The 18,926-nt window shown below is 34.7% G+C and overlaps 1 protein-coding gene across 11 annotated transcripts in view; it reads left to right on the top strand.

Annotated features, from left to right (window-relative positions):
- EHBP1 (EH domain binding protein 1) overlaps nt 1-18,926 on the top strand; it is a 412,862-nt gene that overhangs the window by 237,498 nt on the left and 156,438 nt on the right. For all 11 annotated transcript variants that reach the window (XM_032873810.1, XM_032873813.1, XM_032873809.1 and 8 more), the window contains one exon: nt 3,073-3,262. In XM_032873810.1, the coding sequence (XP_032729701.1) occupies nt 3,073-3,262 (190 nt within the window). The remainder of the gene's footprint in view (nt 1-3,072; nt 3,263-18,926) is intronic.

Raw genomic sequence — 18,926 nt, 5'->3', positions numbered from 1 at the left:
TAGCTAATGTGTGATCAAAATAAAATTTCTCATGGGTGGTGTAGGTGCTGAGTAATAGCCACACACCTAGAGTATTTGAATGTAAATATAAACTTTAAGTACAAGCATTCAGTCATTCCAAGATGCATGAGTATTACACAACATACACACACACACACCCTGCTTTCTCCTATTAACAAATTAAAGAGACATCTAATGTTTGCTTAAACTTTTAAAATGCCTTAATAAAAACTAAAATCAGAATCACTGGGTGTTTCCTTTTGACCATTCTTTTTTTCCACATGAAAGTCACAGTCTTTACAAGTTTCCCATGAATAAAGAACATTCTAAATTGCTCAATCATCTGAGATTACCAGAGGGAACCTATAAACACTTTAGCTTTTTTTTTTTAAATGGGGATATACATATATATTCTAAAGATTGCTCATCAGCTAATGTGAGAGTTCAGGGAGAACTCTGTTTCTCCTCCTTTTTGTCCAAAAGTCTGTAGGTCCAATTACATTAGCAGAAATCTTCCAAATTTGTTCTTACTTCAATAATAAACTTATGACCTTTCATCGAGTGAAAAGCCTGTATTACTCATCTTCCATTACCAAACTCTTCCTGCATCCTCTGACATAAAACTATCACAAATGAATAGTGCTGAGTACTTTGATGTGTAAAGCAACCTTCAGAACCTCAGTATATCCATCAGCACTAAGAGAAAGTAAATACCCTTCAGTGCTAGTAGCATGTGTCCTGTGTGCTTAGCAACCACAGGGGTTTTCTCAGTTTCTTGTGTTTGGGAGTTAGTTCAGCCATTAGTTTATGTGGCAAAAGTGAAAAGTGAGAAAGCAGTAATATTTTTTCAAGACATTATGAAATGACTCTTCCAGCATAAAATTATTTCTGGTATGGTTATATGTCCATTTCCAAAGAAAAAGAAAAGTTGTCTTTGAATTTTGTTCAGAGACCCTACACACTCATTTAAGAAATGTGGTTTTTCCAAAGAAATGTAGGTTCAGAGTGAGAGGAAAAGACTACAGATTTCACAGTACCCTTGCTTCGTATTTTATTATTTTTTCAGTATGTTAATTCTATTTCTAATCAACTTATAGTTTTTCTTTCTGTAATTCTTTTTCTTGGATGAATTCTTGTCTTTTTTTTTTTTAAGATTTTATTTATTTATTTGACAGACAGAGATCACAAGCAGACAGAGAGGCAGGCAGAGGCAGGCAGAGAGAGAGGAAGCAGGCTCCCTGCTGAGCAGAGAGCCCGATGATGCGGGGCTCAATCCCAGGACCCTGGGATCATGACCCGAGCAAAAGGGAGAGGCTTTAACCCACTGAACCACCCGGGTGCCCCAGATAAATTATTTTCTAAGCAATGAATAATGTCACTTAAAATTATTCTGTCCAGTTTTCCACTTAATGTAAATGATGAATTTTTAGTTCACAGTGAGTTAATGATTAACTAATCTACTACTCAAGTATATAATACAAGGATAAAAATAATCTTTACTTATTCAAAGTGATATAGGAAGCCCTAAAATAGGTTATTCAAATGATAGATAATCAACAGAATGTGGAAATTATGCTAGTTGCTTAAGTAACTTTCCTTTACTAAAAATATTAAGTATTTAAAAAAAATACGTTGATCAGTAATTATATAATTTATTTTATAGAGAAGGGAGCATGTTCATAACCATATATTTCATATGTATTCACTTTTTTTATATAGCACAGTGTATAGTCACTTTTTTAATAGCACCTTTTTTTATTAAGATATACTTCACAAAACATAAAACTCTGTATTTAAAGTGTACACTTCAGTGGTTCTTAGCTAATTCGCTGTGTTGTGCAGCCATCACCGCAATCTAATTCCAGAGCATTTTTGTCACCCCAAAAAGAAATCCTTTACCTGTTAGTGGTCAGTTTAAATTCCTCCCTTCCCCTGCCTCCTAAAACCATTAATCTCCTTTTTGTCCAAATGGATTGGAGTATTCTGGACACTTCATATAAATATAATCATATCCTGGTTATTCTTCAAGAGGAGGAAATTTAGGGGCACGTGGGTGGCTCAGTCATTAAGCATCTGCCTTCAGCCAGCATCAGGCTCCCTGCTCGGCAGGGAATCTGCTTCTCCCTCTCCCACTCATCCTGCCTGTGTTCCCTCTCTCACTGTGTCTCTGTCAAATAAATAAAATCTTGGAAAAAAAAACAAAGAGTAGGAAATTCAGCTTTGTTTTTGGTTTTGTTTTTAAATTCAGTTTTTGTTAGAAATCTCTGATCCATAGGGGAGGGTCATTCAAAGCACTTAGTAGTAGAAGCTTGTCTTACTCTTATATAAGAGGAGATAAAAGGAGCCTGAAACAGGAGATATAAGGAGCCTGAAACAGGATAAATTAAAAGAAATCCACACCTAGACATATTATAGTAAAATTACTCAAAACCAGAAGAAAAAAGAAGATCCTAACAGCAACCAGAAAGATAAAAGATGACTTATAAAAGAACAATACTAGGCTGACAGTGGGCTAATATCATCAGAGTGCTGAGATGAATTAACTTACAACTAGAATTTTCTACCTAGCTAAATTATCATTTAAGTGTAACATAAAGACATTTTCAATGCCTGGGAGAATTTACTATTAATACAGCCTTGCTGAGTGAACTTCTAAGTGCATTTCATCCTAATGAGAAGGGATGAAGTGCAAGGAAAAAAAAGAATGTTTGATGTGGGGAGCATAAAAAAAGCAAATCAATGTTTCCATATCTTACTTCCTTTACCTTGGGTGTGGGGAGTATATGGGATTTACTATTACTATAAACAGTTTTCTAAGGCTCTATATACAATAGAGCCAAGTGTATGAAAAAAATTTAAAAATACTTTTTAAAAGGGAAAAATTTTATTGTTAATGATTCATAAAAAATAGATTAATAGTGATTGTTTCCAAATTGTAGGTTATCACTAGTTTGGGTTTCTCCTTATCATCTTCAGTATTTTATAGTTTTATAAATTTTTATTTTTTTATTATTTTAGTTAGGAATGAACTATTTTTAGAGTAACATTTAACATACTTCTTCTTTCATTTAGATCTAATCCATTTTATGAACCTAAACCAACTCTTTCTCCAAATAATTTGGTAACTCCGGTTCAAGAACTAGAAACTGAAAGGAGAGTGAAAAGAAAAGCTCCAGCCCCACCAGCCATCTCACCAAAGACAGGAGGAGTAAATGAAAACACCGTTATTTCTGCAGGAAGAGATCTCTCCACTTCTCCTAAGGTAGGAGTTTATTCTTAGTAAAGACATGTATTTTATTTATCTTTTTTTCCCTCCATGCAATTTAATTTGAATTTTAAAAAGTCATTATTTGCTATCTTTGATGATTTAAAAGTAAAATCCAAATAAATCCCTTGTACTGCAATACTGTGTATATGTTTGGGAGCCTATAAATTTATAGAAGAGTATGACTGGATGGTTTGAGTTAAGATTTTTTAAATGCTGTTTTGAAATAGAGGAAGAAAGACATTATAATTGTAGGGATGGTGCTTTAAAGAAAGGATACCCTAAGGCAGTTCAGTGTGAGGGACAGCTTGCACTGATATAGAGGAATGAATAGAAATCCTCCTTTGAGAAGTGTACTGGAAAGATTGAGGCCCAGGGCAGAGAAATGCTTTATTGAACAATTTCAATATTGTCATTTTTATTTATGTCAAGTTAAAATTTTGGCCTTATTGTCACTATTTTTAGAAGTTTTAATGCATAATAATTACATGAAAAGGTAAGACACATTGTTGGAACAACTCTAAAGCTTTTACATTGATTTGGTTGCAAATAGCATGATATCTTGTGTGTTCAAGGTAGAAATGTTGGATTTAGCAAGTTTTTTTAGGTAAGTAACTTTTGCCCATCAATTCATGGGTGTTTTGTTTATATTACATTATTTAATTCTCACAGGTAGTTAAGGGGAAAATAAGGTGAACTTCAACTCAGTGAGATAAAGTAAAGGTCACAGGTCCCTTAGTCAGTAGAAAGAGGATTGGAACTGGTATTTTCATTAACTGTGTGATATCTGGGCCATACTCTACCTCAGGTACCTGGGTTGCTGTTTTTCTCAAGGGAACTGACGTTCAGTAATTTCTTTTGGATTTTTCAGTTCATTCATTGGTTTTTGTTAAATGTCAGACCCTGAAATTGTCTGTTTTCCTGTATTTTCATTGTTTTAGAGAAAGAGTAAGTTCCCTGCGGTTTTCACTCTGCTATTCTAGAAGTCAATCTTCAGGTGTTTGTTTTTATAATCAGGTATTTTTTAACCCTGTAACTCTAGGAGGAGAAACCAGGATAAATTTCATCTTCTAATTGACTAGGGAAAGGTGGAAGTGGGATTACCACTCTAAATGAAAGCAGCAAATGGTAGAAATTAAAGCAAAGGAGATGGCCAATTCCTATACCCATGAGAGGGGGGAAAAGAAAAAAAAGTAAAAAGGCAGTAATTAGAGCACAAGAATACCTAAACATATCCTTTGTCTCCCAAATCTCTACTCCATTGTCTACTCCCTGCCACATTCTCTCCTATAGTACATCAGGAGTCTGAAGCTGAACAAGAAATCGTATTCTCTTTCTAGGGGAATGAAAAGGAATTTAATAGTGCCTATTGTATGCATTTGATCCATAGAACAGCCTGAGAAATACATACCATTATCTTCTTTTTAATATATGAGAAACTAAACCTTAGTTAAGTAACTTGCTCAAAATGATAAAGCTAGTAGTGACAATGCCTGCATTAAAATTCAGGTCCTTTGAGTCTAAAACCCATACTCTGTATTGTTTGAACTTGGGGCCCTTACTCATCTTTTACTTCCATTTTTATTTGTTATACTAATTGAAGTTACTGAGTAATGAGATCATGGATGTTTTTATTGTTGTTGCCTTCTGTACAAGGTACAAGATAACATTTTCTAAAAAAGTTTATCCTTCAGAATAGAGGAAGTCAGTCTTAGGTTTGACTAGTGGTATTGAATTGTTTGATGGTGGCCTGGGGTTTCATCAGATACTTCAGTGTTCTGCTCTGAAGACCAGGTATAGAGGCTCAGCAGCAGGACACTGGCTCCCTGTTCCATTTCCATAGCAGAAATCCATATTCATTCAGTTTGTATGTTGGAATTCATGTGAGATTTCATCTTAAAAAATGGACCATTGCCAAACAAAAAAAAAAATAGAAAATACTGATGACACAATTATGTATGAGATAAGGAATATTAGAATCAGTAGCATACTGACTAATAAAAATGATAAATGACAGCTGAGAAAGTGCAGTAGTAAGGGGTGTATTCAATATGCATGTGTTATGTATGTATGTATGTTTAAATATGTATCTATTTCCTAGTAGTTCCTGAAGACTTTGCAGTATTAAAGCTGAGTAAAATAACTGACCATGTTGGTAACCTTGAGTCAATATGAAAAAGTCTTATTTTGTATTATATACCATATTCTGTTTAGGGAAGCAGGAAGGTGTCTTTAACATCAAAACATTTCCATTAAAATTATTAAAGAGTTTTAATGCTTTTATGGTATGCTTCTGGTCAGTTATTTTCCTTATTTATAAATTGAAAGGAGGTAATAGTTCAAATAAACCTTTTGGGAAAAGCCAGGTTCACATTTTAGTCGAATAATAAAAGGATATCACACCACAATTGTTTGATGTAACAAAATGCCAGACTGCGCTCAGTGATAACTTGACTGCAGAAGCCGAAGAGCATTCATTGTCGTAAAATGACATGTGCTCAGGCAGATGATTAATTTCCCCACCTGTCACCTGAAACTACTTATTTTATGAAAAAGAACTAAGTTCAGAATTTAAACAAACAGTGTTAATAAGCATGTACTTATATTGCAAATAAAATTCAAACTACCCTGAAGGCAGCTAAAGATTCTACAGTGTCATAAATCTATGTAAACTCCACACTTCAGACCTCTGATTTCTGTATTTGTAAAGTGATAAAATCATAATACTTTTTTAAAAGATTTTATTTATTTGAGAGAGAGCACGAGCAGGGGGAGGGGTAGAGGGAGAGGGAGAAGCAGGCTCCCCACTGAGCAGGGAGCCTGATTTGGGGCTTAATCCCAGGACCCTGGGACCCTGGGACCCTGAGCCAAAGGTAGATGCTTAATCGACTCAGCCACCCAGGCACCCCAAAACCGTAATATTTTTAAAGACAACTTAGGAAAAAAGGCCAGTGTGGAGAGAAGTAACCTGACATTAAATATATACAACCATCCAATAAAATAAAGTGATAAGTTAGGCTCAGTAGTGACTGACCATCATTTACTAACTGTGATTGTAAGTTAATAAATATATAACTCTGAATTCCTGGATACAATTCATGCAACATAGTATAAAATGCAATTCAAATTATGAGAGCAAGTTTAGGAACATAACATTGTTGCTAAATGTATCTGCTTAAGTATATTATTAAATATTATGTACCCAGTTCCATAAATATCAGAATATATGAATAGCCAACTATCAATGACAAGAAAGAATTAAAATAAACTTACATTTTTGTGATAGCAGAGCAAAGAGCTCCACTGCACATTTGATGTTGATATGAGCCTGGTCAAGTGGAAAAGGGCTCCCTCAAAGATCCTGATTGGTGAAGCTCCAATGGTTGACAATGATACTACTATCTAATTGTTCCATCTCTAAAAGTGAAAACCCCATATATCTCAAGGCCCAGCTAAATAACTCAGGCCTCCACTTTATTGTTACTTCTTTCTAGAAAGTTCTGGCGAAGTCCTATGCTTTACACTTGTATGTTTTTGAACTTGAGTACAGATTGCAGTAACTGTGGGAAGCCCAGGGTGAACCAAAGTCAAAATGACATACAGCAATTCCTGGGAATGGTCCTAGCAACAAATTCAAACCTAAAAACCCTTTTCAGCTTTTGCACAAAAAAACCTCCTAGAAAGTTCCTTACTTCATTTCTATTTGTACAAAACTACAGAATGATGCCGACAGGCCATTTATGCCAAAAAACAATGAGCCCAAAATTGAAATGTTAATATCCTCATATGTACATTGAAAATATCTCAAACTTTCCAAGAAAAATAATAAAAAGCACACTGATCAGAATTTAATTGAATGCAATAATAAATACACAGTTATTTTGTAAAATAAAATGTCAAACTGCATTCAGTGACAATGGGACTCAGGGGGTGGGTAAGTTGCCTATAAAAGTTTTACTTACTTGAATATCTTTTTTTTAAAATTTAAATTATTTTTATTTTTTTATAAACATATAATGTATTTTTAGCCCCAGGGGTACAGGTCTGTGAATTGCCAGGTTTACACACTTCACAGCACTCACCATAGCACATACCCTCCCCAGTGTCCATAACCCATCACCCTCTCCCGACCCCCCTCCCCCCAGCAATCCTCAGTTTGTTTTGTGAGATTAAGAGTCTCATGGTTTGTCTCCTTCCCGATCCCATCTTCTTTCATTTATTCTTTTCCTACCCTCCAGGCTCCCCACGTTGTATCTCCACTTCCTCATATTAGGGAGATCATATGACAGTTGTCTTTGTCCGACTGACTTATTTCACTAAGCATAATACCCTCTAGTTCCATCCACGTCGTCACAAATGGCAAGATTTCATTTCTTTTGATGGCTGCATAGTATTCCATTGTATATATATACCACATCTTCTTTATCCATTCTTCTGTTGATGGACATCTAGGTTCTTTCCATAGTTTGGCTATTGTGGACATTGCTGCTATAAACATTCAGGTGCATGTGCCCCTTCAGATCACTCCGTTTGTATCTTTAGGGTAAAAACCCAGTAGTGCAATTGCTGGGTCATAGGGTAGCTTTCTTTTCAACCTTTTGAGGAACCTCCATGCTGTTTTCCAGAGTGGTTGCACCAGCTTGCATTCCCACCAACAGTGTAGGAGGGTTCCCTTTTCTCTGCATCCTTGCCTGCATCTGTTATTTCCTGACTTGTTAATTTTAGCCATTCTGACTGGTGTGAGGTGGTATCTCATTGTGGTTTTGACTTGTATTTCCCTGATGCTGCTTACTTGAATATCTTAACCAAGGTAAGATGTTCCTCAATAACACTGACTAAATGGCACACTCTTGTATGTATCACCTGTTCTATTGGTTAGTACTCTTGGTTATATCTATTAAAAACAAGCCATTTGGTTGAAAAAAAATTTTTTTAACTTAAGCAAAAGGATAACTTGTTATAAAGACCCAAGGAGGTTGTACAGAACCTAGGCAGAGAATACAACTGGGCCTCAGGAATCAGTGACGATTTTATCTGCTTCTCTCTCTGAAATGTCTTCAATCTGCCTTTACCTTTTTAACAATAGTTTTGTCCAGCCTGTTTTCTCACTGAAACATAGTTTATGTTTTGGAATTCACTATCTCCCCCTGCAAAGCTATGCTTCTTTCAGGATGACTGATTTTAGCTAAAGGTTAAGAAAAAATTACACTGAATCAACTTTTTCTTCTTAATATGTCTGTGGAGCCTCCCAGAATTGTTATTTTTTAAGATCTTATTAATCATATGAGTCTCTGGTTAATGGGATTTCAGTTGGAATTGGAATTATCTGTGGGCAATAGAAAGCCTCAAATGCCAGGGTTTTTTTTGTTTTGTTTTGTTTGTTTGTTTGTTTGTTTGTTTTTGGTATGTTTGGGTTTTTTTGTTTTATGATTTTATTTTTAAGCAATCTCATCACCCAACGTGGGGCTTGAACTCAGAACCCTGAGATCAGGAGTTGCATGCTCCACTGATGAGCCAGCCAGTCACCCCTCAAATGCCAGTTTAAATAAAAGAAAATTTTATTTCTGTCTTTGAAAATGTTGAAGGTCCATTGCCAGTACAGTAACCTCACAAAGGCATTAGGGTCCCAGTCTCCTGTTTTGCTGACCGCCCCCATCCTTGGCACAGACTTCCAAGACAGCCATCTTTGAGCCATAGCCCATGTGCCCCATTCCAGGAAACAAGAAAAGGACAAAAAGCACTCACACTTACCTCTAGCAAGGGACATTAGAAAATAAACCTTTATTACTAGGCAGTTGTATTACCCAGTTAAAAATCAAGGGCTCTAGAACTAAGAAGGAAGAGTAAAATGAATATTAGGGAACAGTTGGCAGGCTCTACTGTAGAAAGCTATTAAAATGTGAGTTTTATAGTGGAGATGCAAATGAGCCCAAATCTTGGTATCTGTTCTATGAGAATATCTGAATAATAACTGCTTGAAACAGTTATTTTTAAATGACATTTGCAAACCAATCATGGGCTTCAAAGGAAAATCATCAGAATATTTTGCAACTGAGCATGAAGAAGTCTAGGAATAGTAAGTACTGCAATAGAATGCAAAAACAAAAACAAACCCACAGACAAACAAACAAGAAACTCAAATTAGCAAAAGTTAAATAGTATTTCCTTCAAAATCAACTCACTACATTTATATAATGATGTCTGAATAGATATGGTAATTTTCAGAGCATAAAATTACTGATGAGGATACTGAGAAACATTCCCCTTTTTTTGGCACCTGCAATATCAATTCTAAAATATATTTGGATATAGGTACTGCTGGGCCTGGACCAGAGTGAAGCAAGAGAGGCTTATATGACACAAAATTTAAGTTGGCACTTGTCTCCTTTTGGAGAAAGGGCAGATTTTACATCGGTACCACCCCAAGAGTGAATGTGTCCTTGAATCTTGTGCTCTAAGGCGCCGCCTTGTCTCACTCTAGTCCAAGCCATGGTGCACAAATAAGGAAGATTTGACAGACAAATGTGCAGTAGCTGTAACCGATTTAAAGGTCTTTGCAAAGTGGAAAAATGAGCAGCCATAGAATCGAGAACATCTCTAAGAATTTGCCTCCTGATTTTTCTGACTGTATTTAATGGGAAAGATAAAAATGCTAACTTCTGTTTGAAAACAAATGGATGGGGGGTGCTTGAGTGGCTCGGCTGGTTAAGTGGCCAGCCCTTGATTTCAGCTCAGGTCATGATCTTGGGGGTCCTGGGATCGAGCCCTGCGTTGGGCTTCCCACACTCAGCAGGGAGTCTGCTTGAAGATTATTTCTCTTCCCCGACCCCATTCTCTCTTTTTCTCTTTCAAATAAATAAATCTTCAAAAAAATAAAAATAAAAACAAATGAACAAACCATGATTAGAATGCCTGACTTTTGAAACAAATTTTGTATAATAATTAAATGTGATTTTGAGAGGTTATTCTTTTATATCAATATATTCTGGAGTAACTGAATTAAAGTACGTGTCACAGTTTTCCAAGTGAGACTTGAATTGCCATTTTTTTCCTTATAGAGACAAAAGTGTTCCCATATAGGAAAAGAATCTGAATAAGGTAAATTATGTGTGTATTTTGCTGATAAAGGATGATTAACAAATTTGGCTGATTTGCTAAATGCTCTGTAGAGTCTACACAGTTAGCAGCAGATGGTAAAGTGAGTGTTACTGATGTAAACTGGCAGGATCACTTTAGGGTACATTGTTGAAAAATGTGAAGGAAGCACCGGTTACTTACCCTTTACTGCATGAAGAAGAAGAACATATCTATGGTGTTTGAACAGATTCATGCAAATTATGACAGAGCCCTTCTCAACTGCAGGTACTGGATAGGCTTAATAGTAAGAAAGAGACAAAAACAGAGAATGAAAAGAACCACAACAGAGTGCATGGCAGGGCTAGGACCTGGGTGAAGCAAAAGAGGGAACTAGGATGTAAAATTAAGAAGTCATTAACTCTTGAGTTTGTCTAAGTGCAAACTTGGCACTTGTTCAAACTCAAGAGTTAGTGTCTCCTTAAATGTTGGCAGTAGGTGCCTTATTATTAAGGAGATACTCACTCTCCATGTCATGCATGAACCTGAAACTGTGAGAGCCTCCTTAAATTTTGTGCAAAAACTTGGTGGAAAAGGGGGACTAATCTCAATCATCAGAACAAATGACCTCCTGTAAAACAAACTTACCACAAAAACAAGGTTTTTTTTTAAACTTAATATTAGTTTTTTATTAGTATTTTTAGTATGATTCAACTGGCCATTCCATTAATAAATGAAATCAGCAAGTAGTCACCAAAAATAATGATCTGAGGCAAAACATTAATCATGGGTGAATCTAGATAAAGAATATATGGTGTTTTATTGTACTATATTTGCAGCTTTTCTGTAGGTTTGAAATTTTTACCCCAAAATGGTGAAAGTAATAATATGAGAATAGTAAAGAGCTGTTAGATATGAAAAGACACAATTAAAAATTGTTTAGATTATATATAGCTGATAGTTTATTGTAGAACATCAAATTAATGAATAAGAAGACAAACTTAAAAAATTCTCTGTAGAATAATTCAAGGTGAAAAGTGAAGAAATTAAAACTATGGGAGACAGAGTAAAAATAAAGTCTACAGTTAAGAAATTTACTACATTTATTAAAGGAGGTGTAGCGATAAGAACAGATGAGGAAAATAATTTATCAGAGACTTTATGTGAGCTAGTCAAAGAATTGAGTCTTTAGATTAAAAGAACTCACAAGTACCAGGCAAGATGAATAGAATGATACCCAAACTAGACATATGCTGCTAGTACTTCTGAATTTCAAAGGCAGGTTACCTACAAAGGAAAGATTTTACCATCAGACACTTTTGTAACATTAATTGCTGGAGACAATGAAGCATGTTTACCTAATTAAAAAAGAATAAGTATCTGCAGACAGAAACATATCAAATATATAAAAATTTATGAATTTGTAATGATAATATCCAAATAGTTGATGGAGGTTGCTAGGTCACCAACTCATTATTATATACCTCGATAAATAATGAAAAAGAGTCAAGTATTTATCCTGACTTTCCTTTATGAACTGTATTTCAAGATAATAGTTGATGATGGAAAGTCCTTCCTCTATAGAAGAATTCTAGCAATGAAATGCAGAAGGAATGATATCATTAGAAAATTCACCATTTCATAATCCCTAAGGAAATAATGGTTCTAGCAACAATCAGCATGGCTGCTAAAACACTTGAGGAAAGGTTTTATAATGGATGAATGGATCAGGCTGACAATACTCAACTGAAGTGATCAGTCTTAATATTCTTTAGAGTATGACAGTCATTTTGTGCCTCCTGTTATATTGCAATATATTGCAAATATATAGAACCACCTTTAAACTATTCTTACCAAAGAATTAAACTGAGATCTAATCAAGCCACTGATTGTAATAACTATCAGGAAATGTGGGGTGGACGTATATCTGTAGAGGAATATGTGAAATGACACCATGAAGATGCAATCAGCCAAAACAGAGAATGTGGGAAGTCTTCCAGGATAGATGACCCAATTCATTTAACAAATGAATAGCTTGGTCAAGGTGGAAAAGAGGAGAAATCATAGATCTTACTTAAATTTACTTATCCTTTAGAGATACATACTGGATTATTACTGTTGAAATGATAGAATTCTGGAATTTGCTTTAAAATACTCTAGGAGAAAATGTGTGTGTAGGGGGCTGGTATTTTAAGAGAGTAACAGAACAAAATTGGAAAAAATGTTGATAACTTTTGAAGCAGAGTAGTGGTTATATGAGGGTTCATTATAATATTTGTTCTACCTTTAAAATTTTCCGTTATAAAAAATAAAAACAAAAAAACCCCTAGAGGATTGAGAGGGATGTAGTATAATTCTTTTATTTTTTCAATTTTATTTTATTTTATTTCTTTTCAGCATTCCAAAATTCATTGTTTATGCACCACACCCAGGTTCTCCATGCAATACGTGCCCTCCATAATTACCCACTACCAGGCTAACCCATCCCTGCTCCCTTCCAAAACCCTCAGTTTGTTTCTCAGAGTTCAGTCTCTCATGGTTTGTCTCCCACTCCGATTTCCCCCCATCCCCCCATTTCTCCTCTCCATCTCCCAGTGTCCTCCACGTTATTTGTTATGCTCCATAAGTAAGTGAAACCATATGATATTTGACTCCCTTTGCTTAACCTACTTCACTCAGCATAATCTCTTCCAGTCCCATCCATGTTGATATTAAAGTTGGGTATTCATCCTTTCTGATGGAGGCATAATACTCCCTTGTATATATGGACCATATCTTCTTTATCCATTCGTTCGTTGAAGGGCATAAAGATGTAGTATAATTCTAATTAGACTCTGAGAAGGAAAAGAAAGAGTAGAGCAGAGGCTATATTTGAAGAGATACAATGGCTGAGAAAAAAAACTGATGAAAGATACAATCTGCTGATTTGAGAAGCCTAGCAAAAATCCCACTCAGGATAAAAGAAATCTAAACTGGAGACCTTGCAGTGAAACTTCAGAAAATGATTGACTGATTGATAGGCAGATGTGGGTAGGTAGGTAGAGAAATACAAGAGATCTTTAAGCCCAAGGGTGGGAAGAAGCCACAATACCTTCAAAGGAACACTGCTGATTTCTCAACAGTAATAATAGAAGCCAGAGATAGTTCAGTGATATCTTTGACATGATGAAAGAAAATAACTGCCAGCCCAGAGTTGTATGTCCAGTGAGAATATTTCAAGAATGAGGACAAAAATAAAGATGTTTTCAGACAACCAAGTTTGTTACCAACAGACCCTCTCTAAAGGAAGTTCTAAGACATGTAACTTAGGCAGAAGGAAAATATTCATTCGAAGGTCAGGTATTTAAGACACAAAGAAAGATCACACAATGGCAAATAGGTGGATAAATTTAAGCACAAATTGACAATATAAAAATAAAATTTCATGATGGGCTGAAATAGAAGAATTAAAATATATGAGAACAATAATGTGTAAGCTGGGAGTGAGAATAAGTACACTAATGTGTTCTAAGTTCCTTATATTATTGAGAAGAAGGATAAAAATATTGATTGATTGCTCTTTAGACATTGATTAGTTAAGGAAGCATGTTATAATTTTTAGGATAATTACTAAAAGGATAGAAACATAACATTTAACTTCCAAACTAGAAGAGTGAATGGAGGAAAGATTTTTAGGAATAATAATAATTCAGTAAAATAATTCAGTAAAAGGAGAGAAAAATAAACACAAGGTGGTTGGAACAAATAGAAAAGTTAAAATAATATGATAGATTGAAACTCTAGTAATTAAATCTAAATGGGCTAAAAGCTCCAGTTAAAAAACAAAGATTATCAGTCTGGATTTAAAAATCCAGTATACATATGTAAAAATAGATATATGAAAGATTGAAATTAAAAGACTGAAAAAAGATTTACCATGAAAACATTAACCAAAAGAAAACCTATGTTGCCATATTAACTTTGAAAGAACTACAGAAAGAAGCAGATAATCCATGTCACAGTGAACTATTATTATAGCACTTCTCTAAATAGACAGACTCAAAAATCAGTAAGATTTAAAGACTCAGTTAACAATTTTGACCTCATAAAATACTACACTATACAACTAAAGAATTCATTTCTTTATAGTGACTATATCTTAGGGTCTAGCATAAGTTTTCAACAAATTTCAGTGGGTTGGAATGATGTTTTCTGCCCACAGTACAGTTACTCTAGAAATGAGTAACAAAACAATAGCTAGAACAAACCCATATATTTGAAAATTACTGTATACATTTTCAAGTAACATATAGGTTAAAGAAGAAATTATACACAGAAACTATAAATCCATTGAAATATTTTGGTTTTACTACTTGACGTGTTGATGAGGAGGATATTTACAGTCAATTTGAACTCCTATAATCATTTCTATGAAAGTTTTATGTTTGCTTAAACTTCTGCCTTGGCACTGTTTTTTAATATAAGTCCCAACTTGAAGGGCTTGAAGAACAAGCTTGACGTGTTTGAACTTGGAGAAGAGTCTCAGAAACAATCAGGGTACAGTTGAGTTAATGGAGCAACTAGATATTGTAAAATGGCTTAATATTTCTTTTACTATCTGTTTCCATCACATTTAAGCAAGAGGTTAGGACATACTTTTAGTGGTAGCAGGGGTTCTTTAACTGGCTTATATGCAGAAGGCCAAACTACTGTGGGACATATAAACTCTTTTATATTTGTATTATGAGTTTTAATCTAAGGATTAATATATGCACTAAATATTAGCTCCATTAATGCCATTTTCATAAGTGTGTATGAGCATTTTCTTTACAAACCTGCATGTAGTCAGATCATTTCATTAGGTCTTTAGTTTATAATCCAGGAATTTTTTTGACCTCTAAAAAAAAGAAAACTTATAATATTGTTCAGCTAGTGCTGCAGAAAGACTTTTAAAACTAGTTAAACCTTTTTAGTAATGATCTTATTGAGAAGCAAAGCCAATAATTGAAAATACATTGTGAATACATTAATTATTCTTTGGGAATGTAAACTTACAAAGTTCTTGATACTTTGATAAATAAGTTTGTGCTGTTGCTTTGTAGTAAAATATATTTATATTCTAGTACTAAATTCCTCAGTTTGAGATCATTCTCATACCCAGACTGTGATGCTCAAGAGATAATTATTTATCCACACTATCATAATTTCTAATTCTAAGGTATAATAATTTGCTGTAATAATTTGAATAAAAATGCTAAAACTGTTTCTGCACCACCCCCACAAGATGTCATTAGAGTGGAAACTGTTTAGTGTTTACCTATTTAACTCTTAGCTGTATCTTAGCTGCCTTTGGAAGACAGGTTTTAAAATAGCAGGGCTTTTTTCTTTTTTCTTTTCTTTCCATACTTCTTATAGTAAAACTCGATAAGTAAGCAAAACAGAAAAGGTTAATCTAATTGAGTGATTAGTATAAGTCACAGAGTTCTTTTTTTAATAGAAAAACAGTTTATTCTTTCATGTACTCAGAATAACTTGAATTATTAAGTAGAAGTCTTCATTTAGCCTGACTTTCATGAGTTAAATATGTTAGTAATGTGTACTTCAGATTTACACACAATGTAAAGAAGTTTGTTCTGTTACATATTGTTGCCCTTGTATATATTTCTTTACAACTTGTTAATATCTTTATTTTACTTAACAAAACTGCACCTTGTATAGCAGTTATACAAATAAGTTATTCTTGTAGCTGCTTATAATATCCCTATAAATTTAGAATTGACTAAAAATATTTTTCATATAGAAATTATTTTACTTATTGCTTTTTTCCCCCCAGGAAAAAAAGTATGTTTCCTATAGCGCGCCTTTAATATTTTTAGAAAGGAAAATTATTTAAAATATTTACTTAATACAATGAACATACCATGCCCAAAATGTAACCAATTCTATATTAATAATATTTGATGATGAGGCTTTAGAGTATACATAACCAAAGATAATACACGTATGTTTCTTCATTTTGAGAATACTAACTCAGACACAGGTGCCTGGGCAGTAGTCATTTGGGTGTTGTCCGACTCTTAGTTTTGGCTGGGTTGTGGAATCTAGCCGCACATCAGCCTCCACACTCAGGTTGAAGTCTGCTTGGGTTTCTTTCTCCCTCAACCACCTGTGCTCTATCTCTCTCTTTCTTGCTCTCAAATAAGTAAATAAATATTTATAAAAAGAAAATACTCAGACATATGTGCATTTTATAATTTTCATGGGTAGCCATCATAACTTTGGTAAACTTTGACAATAAAAAGACATTCATGGATGGCTATAATCAAAAACACAAGAAACAAGTGTTGGTGAGGATGTGGGGGGAAAGCAGCCCTCCTAGATAATTGGTGGGAATGCAAACTGGTGCAACTATTGTGGAAAACAATAGAAAGGTTTCTCAAAAAGTTAAAAATAGAACTACCCTATGATCCCACTACTGGGTATTTATCCCCAAAATACAAAAACACTAATTCAAAGGGATACATGCACTGCTATGTTTATGCAGCATTATTTACAATAGCTAAATTATGGGAGCAGTCCAAGTGTCCATTGGTAGAAGAATGGATAAAGAAGAGATCTCTCTTTCTCTCTCTTTCTCTCTCTCTCTCTCTCTCTCTCTCTCTCACACACACACGAATATTATTCAGCTATAAAAAATGAATGCAATTTTGGGGCGTCTGGGTGGCTCAGTCAGTTAAGCATCTGCCTCTTGATTTTGACTCATGTTATGATCTTAGGGTTGTGAGACTGAGCCCTGCATTGGGCTCTGTGCTGGGTGTGGAGCCTGCATAAGATTCTCTCTTTCCCTCTCCTTGTGTTCCTCCCCCCTCCCTAAAAAATCAAAAACAAAACCAAAAAAGAATGAAATCTTGCCATTTGCGATGACATGGATAGAACTAGAGAGTATAATGCTAAGCGAAGTAAATCAGTCAGAGAAAAACAAATACCATGTGATTTCACTCATATGTGGAATTTAAAAAACAAAACAGATGAGCAAAAAGAGTAATAGAGAGGGATAGAGAGAAAGACAAATCAAACATTTTTAACCATAGAGAACAAACTGATGGTTACGGAGAGGAGGTGAGTGGGAGAATGGGTGAAATAGGAGATGGAGATTAAGGAGGGCACTTGTGATGAGCACTGGGTGTCCTATGGAAGTGTGAATCACTGTATTGTACACCTGAAATTAATATAGCAGTGTACATTAACTATACTGGAATTAAAATTTTAAGAACTGAAAAATAAAAAGACATTCATGGAAATTTCTAAAGATATTTTTCAGTAGAAGTACCATCATTATGACTCTGAAGTTAAACTTTTGTTTACTCTGAAGGAGGCACTAAAAGTAGTCTTAGCCTGATTCATAGCTTTCTGACACCTCAAAAAGAAGGAAAAGCTAATTGAATAGCATATGGGTTGCCAAATGCTTTTTAAAAAATTGAGTATATATAGTATGTAGTTTAAAATAAAATTTGCTTTAAGTACTATGGTAAAATTCTCTTTATTATACAAAACATTAGTAACCTGAGTATTTTCAATGTAAGAAATACTTTCATGTATGTACATTTATATAATGTTTTTTTTTTTTTTATTTTTTTTTTTTAAAGATTTTATTTATTTATTTGAGAGAGAGAGAGAGAGCATGAGAGGGGAGAAGGTCAGAGGGAGAAGCAGACTCCCCATGGAGCTGGGAGCGCGATGTGGGACTCGATCCTGGGACTCCAGGATCATGACCTGAGCCGAAGGCAGTTGCTTAACCAACTGAGCCACCCAGGCGCCCTATATAATGTTTTTAAAGGGTTTGAGTTGCTAAAGTGCTGTAAAATGGAATCTGAAAACTTCTTAGGAGTTAATCTCTTTTGACACAGTTAGAGATACTAGTCATGTGGAATGCTATAGGAAGCAGTTCAGCAATATTCCTTGCCAGTCTTAATATGGTCTGAGTATGAAGTGAAAATAAATTATTTCTCCTACCAAAATGAGGTACGTACCTTAAAATTTGCCAAAACAATAAGTAGTGTATTCCCAGTGAATATTTGTTAATGGTAATGATAATTGATTTTCCTTAAGTGAGAAATAAGCCAACTCAAAACTGGGTGGAACAGAAAAAAATGGGTAATTATATTTCTTTTTCTAAGAAAGAAGTGTTCAATGGGAATGGATTTCAAAGTTTGTGATTGGGGTAGTTGGGGGAAGGCAGTGTGCACTTAAATAGGACATCTCTAAAGACATCTGGGGACATGCCTATCCTCATGTGCTATTTCATACATTCATTATGTAGCCCTCACTCTATGCAAGGTGCTCTATTGTGAACTCAGAGGAAAAACATGACTAAGGGAAAGTCTTCGTCTTCTGTAACTTGACAACTTACTGAATATGGCAGGCACATAAAAAGTATGATACAGTATACTTAGGGCTTTAATAGAAATAGGCTAGAGTACTATAGGATCATTAGTGAGAATATTATGTTAGGAGCTGGAAAATTTGAGAGTGTGTGTGTGTGTGTGTGTGTGTAGTGTATGTATGGTGTAGTGGTGGTGAGTTGGAAAGCAGAGATCACAACTGATCT

Source organism: Lontra canadensis, unplaced genomic scaffold (assembly GCF_010015895.1).
Source record: "Lontra canadensis isolate GAN:19392208 unplaced genomic scaffold, GSC_riverotter_1.0 scaffold50, whole genome shotgun sequence".
Classification (NCBI taxonomy): Eukaryota; Metazoa; Chordata; class Mammalia; order Carnivora; family Mustelidae; genus Lontra; species Lontra canadensis.
The sequence above is the reverse complement of the archived record's forward strand: the minus strand, read 5'-3'. Positions and strand labels throughout refer to the sequence as shown.